General features: G+C 44.7%; 1 protein-coding gene across 2 annotated transcripts in view; it reads left to right on the forward strand.

The window, feature by feature from the left end:
• Nucleotides 1-2,756: 2,756 nt before the first annotated feature.
• MTR (5-methyltetrahydrofolate-homocysteine methyltransferase) overlaps nt 2,757-14,813 on the forward strand; it is a 49,325-nt gene continuing 37,268 nt past the window's right edge. Inside the window, exons 1-4 of one of the 2 annotated variants that reach the window (XM_030448303.1) lie at nt 2,757-2,866; nt 10,094-10,308; nt 12,603-12,692; nt 14,088-14,157. In XM_030448303.1, coding sequence (XP_030304163.1) covers nt 2,830-2,866; nt 10,094-10,308; nt 12,603-12,692; nt 14,088-14,157 — 412 coding nt within the window. In that variant the 5' untranslated portion in view covers nt 2,757-2,829. The remainder of the gene's footprint in view (nt 2,867-10,093; nt 10,309-12,602; nt 12,693-14,087; nt 14,158-14,813) is intronic. The other variant, XM_008496497.2, reaches the window with a different exon arrangement.

The following is a 14,813-nucleotide window of genomic DNA, read 5'->3' on the forward strand; positions in this document are numbered from 1 at the left end:
GTTTCCTGCAAACACATCATGTGTGAGAGTTCATCAAAGAAACAGTTCAAAACTCTTAATAACTGTAGGTGTGTGGCAGCCCTGGCAGGGACAGGGACATGTGCTGGGCCTCTTGGCACCGCACAGCATGGTCAGAATTGAAACTCAACCAAGAAAAGGGACCTGAAAGTCCTCTAACATTGCACCATGTCTTATGGCTGAAACTCTGTGTTGAAATTCCTTTGTTGGATGATCTGATTTAATAATTGCTACCCTTAAGTACTCATTCCTCTTTCCTTCACCCTCTAGAGTGTCTCTTGCCTCAGTTGTGCTCATTCAGTTGTCTGTACAACTCCAGTCTCTCAAGCAGGCCACAATCTGAGGCTGGGAGGCTGCTGCCCTCCCTTCCTGCTGTTGCTTCTGCATCAGCTGCAGACAAATTGGATCAGAGATCTGTTCTCACTGAAAACAGACCCTTAAGGAAGAATTAGGTAGCACCCACACAAGGAAAAGAGTGGAAATACATGAGTGGTACAGGGTGGAATCTGGGACTGATTTTCATGGCACCACACAGCATGACTGGCTCAAACTGGTTGTGGTACTGCAGAGTTAATGGGATATGAGAAAAAAGCCTTTTCAAAAGCACCTTCAAAATTTCATTTTTTTTCCCCTTAGTTTTTCCATTGACCTACTTTGCAGCACAGTTACACAAACAACTGCATCAGGACACGCAAGGATGTGCTGAGCTGTGGTACAAAGATCTTTTGCCACAAAGCAACTGTGGAGACAGTGAGCTCTCTAACCTGAAGTGGTGCCAGAGAAAACTTTCAGTATGTTATTTGGATGACAAAAGGTCAAAGGCTGCAGTAAGTCAACCAAAGAAATAAAACGCCTCAATGAACTGTTCTGAAAGCATTGTCCTTCTCTCCAAAATACATAAATTCTGTGTAAAAGTGATAAAATTTTCCAGTTTCTGGGAGTACACGACTTTTGCTTCTGTTCAGTGTGTCCCACTTGTTTTGTTAGGCTTTTAAAGTTTATGAGATTTCAGATTTATGAGATTGTATTTTAGGCTCAAATTTTGGGATATATCAAATCTGCAGTGGGAGGTTGAGCTGGTCACTGCAATGATGTTCTGAAAGGCCAGGTCCACTCTCCTGTGATGCCTCCTGGCATTCATAAGTGGATCATGGCCTCTACAACTGAAGCTGAACTGCTATCTAGTTGATTTGCAAGCTGCCTCTATTCTTCTGAAGCTGAATTTGACATATACATCATTTAAACTTATTTTTTTAATCTTTATTTGCATCACCATTGACCCAAGTGACAGCTTATTATAAAAGTCCCAAGACTGCATTGGGCTCAGAAGGTTTGGAATCAACTGGTTTTGTGTCTGAAAAGAAAGTTCAAGCGTAAGCATTTAGCCTCTAGGAATCATCTACACTTAATGTCTTTCAACTAATTTTGAGAGTCCCAAAAATTTTCCCAGCAAAATGCAGAAGCTGTTATTAAGCATGGCACATGTAGAAACACATAACCTTAGCTGATAAGTTTTACCATTGCCACACAGACCTGAGGCCCAGCTGTCTGAAGGAAGGAAGCAAACATAGTTTTTTTGCTGTTAACACAGAACCAGCAGCCCCTGCACCTTCACCTGCACTATTTGCTTCACTTACTTAATGACACAGCCAAGGAAAACAGGCAAGGTTGGTAAATAATTCATTTTACAAACTTCCTTTTCCTTTTTGTATTTTGAACTCTTAGCTAAAGGACAATGTTGTTCAAGTTTGTTACTGGCATTTGAACTACTAACACTTTAAATGAGTGCAGGTGTCATTCCTCTGAGCTGACTCCCAGAAGCAAGGATTTACTGCACAGTGTCAGGTTCATGAGGCTGCTCTGCAGCTGTGCCAGCCAGGCATCTCTTTGAAAATCTGAGTCCCCAGGTAAGAAGTTTGACAGGATGGATCTTCAAAGACTATGAAAGTGAAACTCTGGGGTCAAAGTAAAGCACATTTTATTTGTTTTGTTCAACTGTCAAGCAAACTGTGCCTTTAATTCCTAGAACCCTTTACTATACGTTTCCAGGTTTACGTGCCAGCATCACGCTCCGGCAAGCCTGATTTCCAGTTTATGTGAAGCAAATTTGCATTTGCTTCCTCTCAGTGCTGACGCAGTCTTTAATCACAATACAAGTGTTGTATTTGAAACACTTATTCCCCTCCCTTCAACTTCCCACAGAGACACAGCTCATTTTGTTTAGCCCTGCCTGGCGGCAAAGCATTACCCGGTAGCCAGAGGGCCACGTACAGCTACACAGAGCCCTTAGTGCCAGCACAGTCAGCAGACCGGGCTTTGCTTTTCCCACGCAGCCCTAAGTGACAGAGCCGCCACCCCCAGCCCGCACAAAGCAAACCGGCTCCTCGGGCGGCTTCCGCCTCACTTCCGACACCTTCACCGGGTCCCGCCGCGCCGTCCCGGGGCAGCAGCTTCCCGGGCAGCCCATAACGGGCCTGAGCGAGTCCTCCCGGCGGCGATGTGTCCGTGTCCGTGTCCGTGTCCGTGAGGCGGGCGGAGCAAACACCACCCCCACCCCCACCCCCCCCGCTCCCTTACTCCTCTCCGCCGGCCTCGCGCCCCCGGGCCAGCGGCCGCCGCTCGCGGGGGACACCCCGCGCTTCCTGCTCGCGCTCTGGGCGGAGCTCGCGGCGCCTGAGGCGGGGTGTGCGGTGCGCGGTGTGCGGAGTGTGTGTGCGTGTGCGTGACGCTGCGGCCCCGCCGTTCCTGCTCGCAGCGCGGCCCCCGCCGCCGCCCCGGGCCCTTCGCCCGCAGCGGTGACGCCTCCGCAGCATGGAACCCACGCGGCCGCCGGGCGGCCACCCACCGGGTAACGGGAGCGCGTGCGGGGCAGGGGGGTGTGTGTATGCGTGCCCAGGGTGCGCGCGTGTGCGCGCATGTGTGCACGCGTGTGTGTGTGTACGCGTGTGTGTGTACACGTGTGCGTGTGTGTGAGATGGCGGGCCGGGCCCTAGCCCCCACACCCCGCTCTTTTTCCTCCCTCCCAGTTGATGGCGCCGGGCCCGGGGGGAGCTGAGGAGCCGCTTGCCCCTCTCCCGGCTGTCGGGCGGTGTCTCTGGGAGTAGGCCCCCCGCAGTAGGGGGCCCGGAGGGCTCAGCCGCCCTCCACTCCTCCCCTCAAGGGAGGTTGGAGCGAGGAGGGAAACAGCTTCTTTTTGTTGGACTGTTGTAGGACCAGAGGAAATGGATGGAAGCTGCGCCAAGGGGAGGTCCAGGCTGGATGTGAGGAAATACGTTTTCACTGAGAGGGTTGTCAGGCACTGGAATGGCCCAGGACAGTGTTGGAGTCACCATCCCTGGAGGCGTTTAAAAGGCGTTTGGACCTGGTCCTGAAGGACATGGTTTAGTAGTTAGGATTATGGTGTTGGTCACAAGTTGGACTGGATGATCTTGGAGGTCTTTTCCAACCTAAACATTCTGTGATGCTGTCTTTCCCCAGTACCCGTTTTCACCCGCATCTCTGTACCAGCTCAGTCTCCCTCATTCTCTGCATTTAACTCGAGGCGAAGCGGCGCTGGGCAGCTCGGTGTAGGCTGAAAGGGACGATCCCGACCCGCAAGTGCGGGGTCTCTGGCGGTGCGGGGTGGGGGCGGTCGCTGCTGGAGACCCCGGGGCAGAGATGGTGCCTTGAGAGAGGACCTGTTCTACCCAGAAGGGCTCCGGAGGGTGCTAGGACCCCCGTGCTGCCCCATCGGATGCAGTTAATGTGATAAAATTAAAAACAAAAAGCCCAAACAATAACAACAATAAACCAACTGTTCTAGAGCCCGCAGTTTGGTATTAGGGACTGGGTGTCCTCCTCCTCTGGGGCTTTAAGGCAAAAGTGATGCTTCAAGGATTGAACAGAAGTCGTTGGAAGGGGAGGAGAGATAAAATTAGCTGCTGATCGATAGTGTATTTTTAAGTGGACTCTTCTGGCAGTGGCTGCTTTCAGTGGTGCTGCTACCTGAAGAAATCACAAGCTCTTTCTTTTCTAATATTTGTGAGCGAATACCTACTGCTGAGCCCATACATCAGCTTGGCCTTGAGTCCTTCAGACGGGCCTACAGCCCTCCTCACTGCAGAGCTCTGTGTGGTCCTGGCTCCTTAATCAGCTTTTGTGGTCGGAGGTTTTCCCAGATTCCTCTGGCAAAGGTGAAGTTGATGTGCCCAGCCCTTTCTCTGGAGCTACTTGGGATCAAGCCATCACTGGCAGCTGCAGAACTGAGTGGGTTTGCCTGAGATGGGAAACATAGGAGGGTGTTTCATCAGCAGCTTGAGAAGTGGTTGCAGTTGAAGAAAAGTTCTGCTGAGCTAGAAGCAGTAGATGGTGGTGTGTGTGTCTGGCTGTGGCGCAGGGGACCTGCATTTGGTAGCAGGCTGTGGAGAAGCTGGGCAAAGGGCTTCTCCCTAACCTTCAGGGCACGTAACAGAGTGAGACTGTGCTGGTCTGGAGGCTGGTTTGTTTCCTACCTGTAATGACTGTAATGATCTGTTGTGAACAGTTTAATGGCAGGAGTGGACAGTTGTGGTTATCATAGAATCATAGAATCAACTGGGTTGGAAGGGACCTCAGAGATCATCAAGTCCAACCCTTGATCCACTCCCGCTGCAGTTCCCAGCCCATGGCACTGAGTGCCACATCCAGTCTCTTTTGAAATATCTCCAGACACGGAGAATCCACTACTTCCCTGGGCAGCCCATTCCAATGTCTGATCACCCTCTCGGTAAAGAAATTCTTTCTAATGTCCAACCTAAACCTCCCCTGGCACAACTTAAGACCCTGCCCTCTTGTCTTGCTGAGAGTTGCCTGGGAAAAGAGCCCAACCCCCCCCTGGCTCCAACCTCCTTTCAGGGAGTTGTAGAGAGTGATGACGTCTCCTCGGAGCCTCCTCTTTTCCAGGCTGAACAGCCCCAGCTCCCTCAGCCTCTCTTCATAGGATATGTGCTTAAGTCCCTTCACCAGCCTCGTTGCCCTCCTTTGGACCTGCTCCAGGACCTCAATATCTTTCCTAAACTGAGGGGCCCAGAACTGGACAGGAAGCTTTCTGAGCCTGGGATTTGTGTGTTTAGCTGGAGACAGAATCAACTTCTTTGTTATTCTGGGACATCAGTGACTTTTGTGGCTATCATTTGCCTTTCAAGCTAACTTTGTAAATGCATCAGCCACACAAGTGTGTGTCTGTGCATATGAAGGCTGAAATGGTACTTCAGGGAAGTTGCTGACATGGAAGAGGTCATTCATCACGATGCAGACAGGTGAAGTGGTAAGATCCAGTGCTCCTCTTTTTGGGTAGGCAGGATAACAAATGACTTAGCAATAGGGTGCTGCTGCTCACTGTTGTAGAGGACCTGTCTGCCATCTGTTGCTACAGTTCATGAAGCTCTTTATGTTGCCAGAGGGCATCCAGTTGAAGAAGATTTAAGTAATTAACCAGCAAGTAATGCTAAGTCTGTCATGAGATGTCTGTGGCAGGCCGATAGCAGGAACGTCCTTTCTAGCAAATATTGTTCTAATTTGTGCGTGCTGCGTGATAATTTTTTAACGATGGAGGAACTTTTGCTTGAAGCTGTTGCAGGACAATGCTGGTTTGTTAAAATAGGAGTGGCCCTTTTTCCTGTTAGGACAGGACCTGGTCAACCTAGGAAATAGGGGATATTTTAAATACCTAAAATTCCTTGTTGTTCTTCACTTTATGTTTTTTCTCGTTCACATGATGAAAATATAACACTGTCACATCTTGATTGGTTCCTTATGAAAAGCTTTGGAAACAACTGGTAATGCTTTATTCCTTTCCAAGTATGCCAGATCATTTTATACTAAGAATAAATTTTTAATGGATGTGCATAAATAATAAAAAAGTGCCTTTTGAGAGTCATTGCAGGCATCAGAAAAATGTGGTTTTAAGCAAACTGTAAGCTTTGAAGTTCTGTTTCTTTTGGAGAAAATGCATTTATTCCTTCAATTCTGGTTGGGATAAGGAAGTCAAGGAATATCATCCTCCTTTATCCCCTGGGTTGTTTAGTTGCTGCACTGTGAAAATGTTACATAACAGTTGGGCAAGATTTATAATTTCATTTTTTGGCAGAATGACAGTAGTAGTGAACAGCTGTACCAGAGGAACACTTTGTGCTATGTAGTCTTACTTGGAAAAACCTACAAGGGGTAGAAATTGTAGCTGATTTCATTTCTCCTTTCCAGATTAGACATTCCCCTGTTCAAGTGATCTCAAGCCAGTTTGCCTAGGGGAGGTAAAGTAGAGTGTTATGATTTTTTTATTCTGTATTCCATATCCCACTGGATTTTAAAGCCACACTATTGGATCACTTTTGTTCTGTCTTGGTATGGTTATAGGATTATAAACTGGTTTGAGTTGGAAGGGACCTTAAAGCTCATCCAGTTCCATTCCCCCTGCATAGACAGGGACATCTCCCACCAGACCAGGTTGCTCCAAGCCCCATCCAACCTTGAGCACTTGGGCCTTGAGCACTTCAGGGATGAACTAGCCACAACTTCCTTGGGTAACCTGTTCCTGGGTCTCACCACCCTCACACTAAAGGATTTCTTCCTAATATAGAATCTAAATCTCCCTTCTTTCAGTTTTAAACCATTGTCCCTCATCCTATCACTCCACACCCTTCAAACAGAGTCCTTCCCAGCTTTTCTGTAGCCACTTCAGGTATTTGAAGGCCACTTTAAGGTCTCCCTGGAGCCTTCTCTTCTCCAGACTGAACAACCCCAATTCTCAGCCTGTCTTCACAGAAGGGGTGCTCCATCCCTTTGATGATCTTTATGGCCCTCCTCTGCACCCACTGCAACAGCTCCATGTCCTTCCTCTCCATGCTGGAGACCTCACAGCTGGACACAGTGCTCCAGGTGGTGGCTCAGCAGAGCAGAGTAGAGGGGGAGAATCACCTTTTTCCACAGACTTCTTTTGATGCAGCTCAGGATGTGGTTGGCTTTCTGGGCTGCTGCTAACTAGTTCCAGAACACTCCATAGCAATGCACTTCATTTTGAAGTTTCAGTGGAGTGCAAAAATCAAGGTCCAGGACCTCCTGGGTCCTGTTACGACTGCTGATTTGCTACTATTTCTGTTACAGCTATAGAGGCAGTTTTTCTCCAGGACACTTCTGAATGGAAAAAGGAATCTGGTTCACAAAACTCACTGGTGATCTTTATAAAATTGTCATCAAATTCTAGCTGAGCAGAGGTAGGAAAAGGCTTTGTAAGTGAAAGAAAAAAAAAAAAAAAAAGCTGACCTGATTTTTCCTGCTTAGGAATTTCTCCAAAGGTTTTTTTTCATTTATTTTGTAATGAACTTTTGTGTCCTGTCTGTACTGGAAAGGGCAAATTTATGAGTTGAACGATGAGTTAAGATGATGGTACTTGTTTGCAGAGATGACTCCCTGCCTCTTCCCATTTTTTTTTTTTCTAAGAGCAGAGGTAAAGACTTTCTAATGGGACTTTAAGGAACTGATCCTCTCTGATTTCTGGGCTATTTTTGGACCCATTTGCATACTTTGTTTCCAACTTGAAAATTGCATCATCAGTGTGCCAGATCATGGCTCCGGATAGTTCAGGCTCCTAATGGAAGAGGAGTCAAGTGTTACCTATACAAGGACAGGTAAAATGGGTTTTGCTGAGCTTGGGGCTTTGCCATTTGTTTCTTAAACTGGAGTCCCCAACATCAGATGGACACAGAGCTCTTGGAACATGTCCAGAGCAGAGCCACTAAAATGCTCAGAGGGATGGAACAGCTCCCTGTGAGGACAGACTGAGGGATTGGTGTTGTTCAGCCTGGAGAAGATGAGGCTCTGAGGTGACCTTGGAGCAGCCTTCCAATATCTGAAGGGGCTACAGGAAAGCTGGGGTTGGGCTTCTGACATGGGGGTGTAGTGGGAGGACAAGGGGAAATTTAGGTCAGACATTAGGAAGGAATTTTTTCCTGTGAAAGTGGTGATGTTTTCAAGGCCAGGTTGGATGGGGCTTGGAGCAACCTGGTCTGCTGGGAGGTGTCCCTGCCCATGCAGGGGGGTTGAAACTGAATGAGCTTTAAGGTCCCTTCCAACTCTAGCCATTACTGCAGTTTTCTGAGCTGCTGCTGAAGAAGCACAGCTTTGGAATGGTTCTTCAGAATAAGATTCTTGTAGAGCTGGAAGCAGAGATGAGGCAGAAGTCTTTGCTCCTATGAGCAAGAAAACCTGTACACTGAAGCAGCATCTATTCAGATAGGCAAGGTGTAGAAAAAGCAAACCAGACTGTGATGTGCAGGATTTAAAACCAAACAGCTGACTGTAGATCTTTGCTGCACTGTATGTGTGAGAAGATGAGAGGGAAGCATGTAGATAAAGGAACAGAAGGAACAGAAGGATAGGAGGACGGGTTCTAGGAGGGCTCTGATGGCCTGGCTCTGCTGTCTGGGCTGCAGCTCTGGGTATTAAGGAGTTGACTTAAAGGCTCCTTTAAAGCAGAAGCAAGCTCTGATGTGTGTGTCGCACTGGGATGGAGATCTTGCAGAACACGAGTTATGCTCTGTGGGAGTCTGCCTTGCACTCATACTTTCAGATACAATTTTTTGGGTCTTGCTTCTGCAAGTCTTTAACTCAAGGACTGATTCTATTTTCATGAATAATTTGATGGTTTAATGTGAGTATTTTTAAGCCTCTTGTATAAGAACCTGCTGAGCCTTCCTGTGTGGTGTTGAAACTTTGAACCTGAGAGGAGGATGCCTTGCTTTTTTATATTTTGTTCTCTCTTCCACTGCCTCAGTCTTGTTACAAAGCAAATATTGACCTCTTCTTGCTGAGACTACACTTTATTTAGAGCTGTTTATCCAGCTCTAAATTGTTGTGCTCTGTTGGTATAAATGAAACCTTGCAATACTTCTGGTTTCATCTCTCCATTGTACTCTTTAACAGTACTGATGTGACAAACAGAAGTTGCATTGCAAGACCACAGAAGGAAAAAGGTCATATCAGTTAGCAGTTGCCAGTGATTTTTAAGCATTATTGTTAGTAAGTTGTAATAAGGTATAAAGATGTTCCTGTGCTTCAGAAATAATTTTTTACAAGTGTTTTGATAGTAGTGCATAACCAAAATGCAAATCAGGTGTGAGTAAGCTCGAGCTGAATGAATGAAAGAGATGAAAAATAGCTTATCCTTGATTTACATGGTTGGGAAAGATGAGTGGGGTTCTGTTCTTGTAAACTGGGTTTTTGGTAAAGAGGCTGTTTGGTTACTTTGATGTTTGCATGTTAGTGTCTGTTATGAAATGACTCTGTATGTTCTAAAGAGGAAAAGAGGATTACTGCTGTTGATATTTTTGTGTTTGTGTTTCGGATTTTTATTTTTTTTTAATGTTCATCATGGGCTTTGTTTGGCATCTTAAACCACTACAGTTCTATGCCTTCATTCCTGATGATAGCTCTGAAATTTTTAGGTTTTTTCAGTCATATTTGTCTCATATCTGGCAATTTGTTCTGGCGTTTGCTCACTAACAGAAGATCAGAATTTGAATTTGCTCTTCTAATCCTAGAAAGAAGTGAATTTTGGATACAGTTGAAGAATTGTTTTTATTTCTCTATGCTTATGGTATAGGCAATTAAAGTAGGTTTTTTTAAAGTAATTTTTTAAATTCAGTTTTTATTCAGTCTTGTTTGCACTTGTGTACCCCTTACAGTGGGGTGTCTGGTACCAAGAGGCAGCTGTTCAAATGTTGCTATAGTGGAAGTCATCACACTTGGAAACCAGTTTATATAGACAGAAAGTTTGGTGTGTGCCCTTGTGAACTTCTGGTACTCTTGTTTCTGCAGCTGACTTTGTGCTGGTGACTGTAGTGAGCTGAAGGACCAATTGGGTCTGATTATATTTAGATAGATGTAGCTGTTACCTGACATCATGTGATTGCAGCTTTAGGTGAAGTAAACCAATTACTGTTTGATTTCAGTGTAGGATTTGTTACTTTATACCATTTATTACATGGGAAGAGCTCAGGTTGCACAAGTGTGTAGATGGGGAGTTTCAGAGCTTCTTAATATTGGATTTATTTTCTTCCAGCAGATACCCAGAGGAGCATGGAAGGTGAAATTGAATCAGTTCTGCAGGAACGGATAATGGTTTTAGATGGAGGCATGGGTACCATGATCCAGCAACATGCCCTTTCAGAAGAGGATTTCAGAGGGCAGGAATTTAAAGCTCATTCCAGGCCTTTGAAAGGCAATAATGACCTTCTCAGTATAACTCAACCTGATATAATCTATGACATACACAAGGTAGGTGGTCCTGATTTCTTCCTCTTGATAAGGTAAGGAAGGAGAATTTTACCTCTGACCTCCCCTTTTCCATGCCACAGGCTGCTGGCTCTCCTCTGTCTTTTGGGGATGGAGAAGAGAGTGCTAGGTAACCATGGGAAAAAGAATGAACAGATTTGACTGTTCTGGTTGTGTGAGCACAGTGTTTGTGTCATGGTTCTTTATGTTACCAGGGCAGTGTTGTTTTTAAATCCCTTTTATACTTACATTCGTGATGCATTTGTATTTATCGTAGATTCTGATATATTTAATTTTTCTTTCCTTTTCTCCTCCTTTAATGCATTTAAGTAGGACACATCTGAATTCTTGATGCATGTTTCTATAATTGTGTTAAAGTGCTGTTAAATGTGGCAGCCTGGAGCAGGCCTCTTCTTAGTTAATGTGTATATGGGTTTTCCAATTAGTAGATGTGCTTCCATATTCAGATTTTTTTTCCCTAGAGTATTGAAGTGTGGCCCAGAGAGTAAAATAGTGTAGGACTGATAATTAGGAGTTTGCAAACAAATTTTATCATTTTCCTGTCTTCAGTTAAGACTTTGAAAAACAGCTTCCTAAGCCTTGTATTTCTTGAGTTGCAGGTATTTATAGGTTTTTCTGTAATTATTGGAATGTTTGAATAGCATTGCAACTAATTGCTCTTCAGTTGAAGCCTCATATTTGTTCTGGATTTTTCCAGTAATTTATTAAAAAGATCTTTTTTTTTCATTGCTTAGAATCATAATCAGCTTATGCTTGTTAAACTTGGTATGTAATCTGTATTTTTATATTTATATTCTAATGGCCACTCTTTGGATTTTAAGAATGACAAGCTGCAAAGAATCAGTCTTTGACCTGTACGAATTTCTGGAGGAAATATTTGTAGATTGAGTTTGGTCCCTAGGCTGTCAACTCTTCTTTAGTGTTTGTGAAGCTTGGAATTTATAATAGCTTGTGGTTTTAATCAGGTAAGCTGGTTCAGCAGTTGAATTTTGCAGGTTTAGCAGAGCAGTAGTGATGTGACTTGAGAGTCAATGTACTGAGTCGAACAAGTAGCATTCTGTTGTCCCTCCAAGGCCCTGTTGGATTTCAGTATCTTGAGAAGTAAACATTACTTGCATGGAAAAGTAAGACACGGTGGTAAAGAGAGGTGGTGTATTTTTCAAGGCAAAAATGATCTCCCTGCTTTAAGTGCACTATTTTCTTCTGTTTTAGTAGACAGTAAAGCCGAAGTGGCAGATCTGAACTAAGCAAAAGTTGGTACAAAGCTATACATGTTTAACATTTTTCTTTGGCCTAGATGATTTTTTAGAAATTTCATTGCTTGGTTCTACTTACTGTACACATAAGAACTTATATATTTTCATATAGGTGTTTGTAGGTAGTGCCATATGTATCCAGGAGAAGCTGAAAGAAAGCATATTAGTATGCAGAAAAAAATGTTAAAGCAAATTTAATTCTTTTCTCCTGTTACTTGGATCAGGACTTTGTTTGCCATGTCAAATCTGCTAAACTCATCTACTTCCTGCAGGAAAATCTGAGTGGTTTCTGTTTCATGTTTACAACTGTATTTTTGACTTAGTAGCACTTGAAATGCCCTAATTTGCTTGACTATGCAGGGGTCATCTAAGGGTTAGCCTGATCAAAAAGAATTAGTCACAGAGGAGAACAACTGATAGGAGCCATGAAAACATGGACTAGAATCTTCAGAAGTTTTTCAGTTAGCATTGATTTCATTTTACTTTGGGAATTAGACAACCAAGAGCAGAAGGCTTAATAATTTTGTGAATCTGGGCCATTAGTTAAACTTGAGATGTGATCTGCACAAAACATAATTCTCCTGTGTTCTGTTCCATTATGCTCTTGTGCTTCTTGGCTCCTTTCAGAATATCTAAATTTTTTAATCCTCTGTTGCTGTTCACCTGGTGCTCTTTCTGATTCTGCTCATAGCAGCCTTCACTTGGTGATGGCAATGGGACTATGTCCCACCATGTCCCTGGGCCCAAATCTAGAATGTGCTGCAGGCGTTGGACTCAGTGGCAGAGATGACTATAAATGTCACTTGTTTAGAAGTGTGTCTGATGCTAAAACTCTGGAAATTGGTTCCATGGAACACTGTTGCTTTAGCTGTGTGCCTAAGAGTAAGGCCTTCAGCATTTAATCTATTTTGAGTTAAGAGATGACTTTTGTCGTATGAATGAGGCAAAATAGCTGGAGACTTTCATTCCAGATCTGAGTTCTGGAAGTCTTGGAGCTTTTTATTCTTTCATGTCTTGCAGGAGTACTTGCTGTCAGGTGCTGATATCATTGAAACTAACACTTTCAGCAGTACCCGGGTTGCACAAGCAGACTATGGCCTTGAGGATCTGGTAAGAGTGCTAAACTATTTATACCTTAAAATGTTAATGGAGATTTTTGTCTTTGTGGCCACATCAGCTGAGTTCCAGAGTCTGTTGGTATTGTGTTTATTGACTGCATGCAGTCTCTAGACCCATATGATGGGATTGTAGATCATTTCCATTGTACACAATTGTACCTGCTGTGTGTGCCTGTTGTTGATGAAGGCACAGGCATATAGATCAGAATCAGCATGATTTGGGTTGGTAAGGACCTTAAAGCTCATCCAGTTCCATCCCTCCTGCATGGGCAGGGACACTGCCCCCAGCCCAGGTTGCTCCAAGCCCCACCTAATGTGTCCTTGAACACTCCCAAGGGATGGGGAAGCCTCAACTTCCCAGGGCAGCCTGTGCCAGTGTCTCACCACCCTGATAGTGAAAATTTTTTTCCTAATACCTGACATAAATCTGCCCTCCTCCAGTTTGAAACCATTACCCTGATCCTATCACTACATAGCCTTGTAAGAAGTCCCTCCCCACCTTTCCTATAAGACCCCCAGGTACTGGAAAGCTCCTATAGCACCCTCTTTCATCTTAAAACCATACCCCTTCTCCTATCACTCCATGCCCTTGTCAAAAATCCCTTCTGAGCTTTCCTGTGGCCCCCTCAGGTACTGTCAGTCCACTGTAAGGTCTCCCTGGAGCCTTCTCTTCTCCATGCTGAGCAACCCCAACTCTCTCAGTCTGTCTTCACAGGACTGGTGCTCCAGCCCTCTGATCATCTTCATGGCCCTCCTCTGCAGTCACCCCAACAGCTCCATGTGCTTCCTGTGTTGGGCACACCAGAGTTGGACACATTACTCCATGTGGTGACACACCAGAGTGGAGCAGAGGGGGGAAATCACCTCCCTTGACCTGCTGGTCATGCTTCTTTTTATTCTAGATTTTGTCTGAGCAGTCCCAAAATGTCTCAGTTCTCTCAACAGGGATGTTTGGCTTCTGTCTTTCCAACTTAGCAAATGCCACAATGAAACTGCTTTTTTCCTGTTATTTGCATGTTGTTTGTGCTGGTGCATACAGAAGTCCTATCAAGCTTGTATTTGTCATACCTGTTCAGTGTTACAAGTTGTTTTGACAGTTTGAGAGATATGTGAAAGGAAGTACCTGGAAATACACTACTCAAATTGTATGATTAGCAGCTGCAGGCTGGGGTGCATGTAGGATGGGACCTGCCATGTAACTCTCTTCCTGAGATGTATAGAGCTGCTCCTTTTGAAGTTTTGTAATAGTGTTTATGTTTATTTGTATGGCTTAGGGAGCCTTCAGAGTGCATTGAAAGCTGCTGAATGGAAGTGTTGTGTTTCTCTGAGGATGAGTTATGCTGTACTGAACTAAAGGCTACTCTGTAATTTTCTGTAATTGTTCCAGGCGTATCGGTTAAACAAAGTCTCTGCACAGGTGGCCAGAAAAGCAGCAGATGATATTACTGCTCAGACAGGTAAACCAGGTTTATTTTCATTTCTTATTCGTTTGTGGTTTTGCTATAGTCTTTGAAATGTTGCTGACTAGAGGATAGCTGGATGGTTTACATCCTGGGAACATATTGCAGCCATGCAGACTCATTAGTTAAGGCACAGTAGTGATTTCACATCTCTGGTCACATCACACTCATTTCAACGTGTCTGCAGGATCTGGTCCTTAGTGTGTTCTGCAGGATGGCTACTGCTGTAAAAAAAGGGCAGTGAAGCTGGTGAAGGGTCTGGAGAACAAGTCTAACGAGGGTTGTGCAGCACTGGAACAGGCTGTCCAGGGCAGTGGTGGAGTCACCATCCCTGGAGGTATTTAACAGACTTGTAGATATGGTGCTTAGTGGGGGATTTGGCAGTGCTGAGTTAGTGGCTGAACTTGATGATATTCAAGGCCTTTTCCAACCAAAACAATTCCGTGATTCTATGTCCTATACCTGCCTGTTTTAGACTACGTGAGCAGGGACACTCCATATGACACTCCAGATATGTTCTAGAGAAAAAAAAATTCAGCTGGGACAGTACTATAGAATTAGAATAGCTGATTGTAGGTTAATATGAATTACCAGTTACTTTTACTGTAACTCTCATGGTTTGGCTTTACTCATCAGCTACTGTAATGTGTTTG

This window comes from Calypte anna, chromosome 3 (genome assembly GCF_003957555.1).
Source record: "Calypte anna isolate BGI_N300 chromosome 3, bCalAnn1_v1.p, whole genome shotgun sequence".
Taxonomy (NCBI): Eukaryota; Metazoa; Chordata; class Aves; order Apodiformes; family Trochilidae; genus Calypte; species Calypte anna.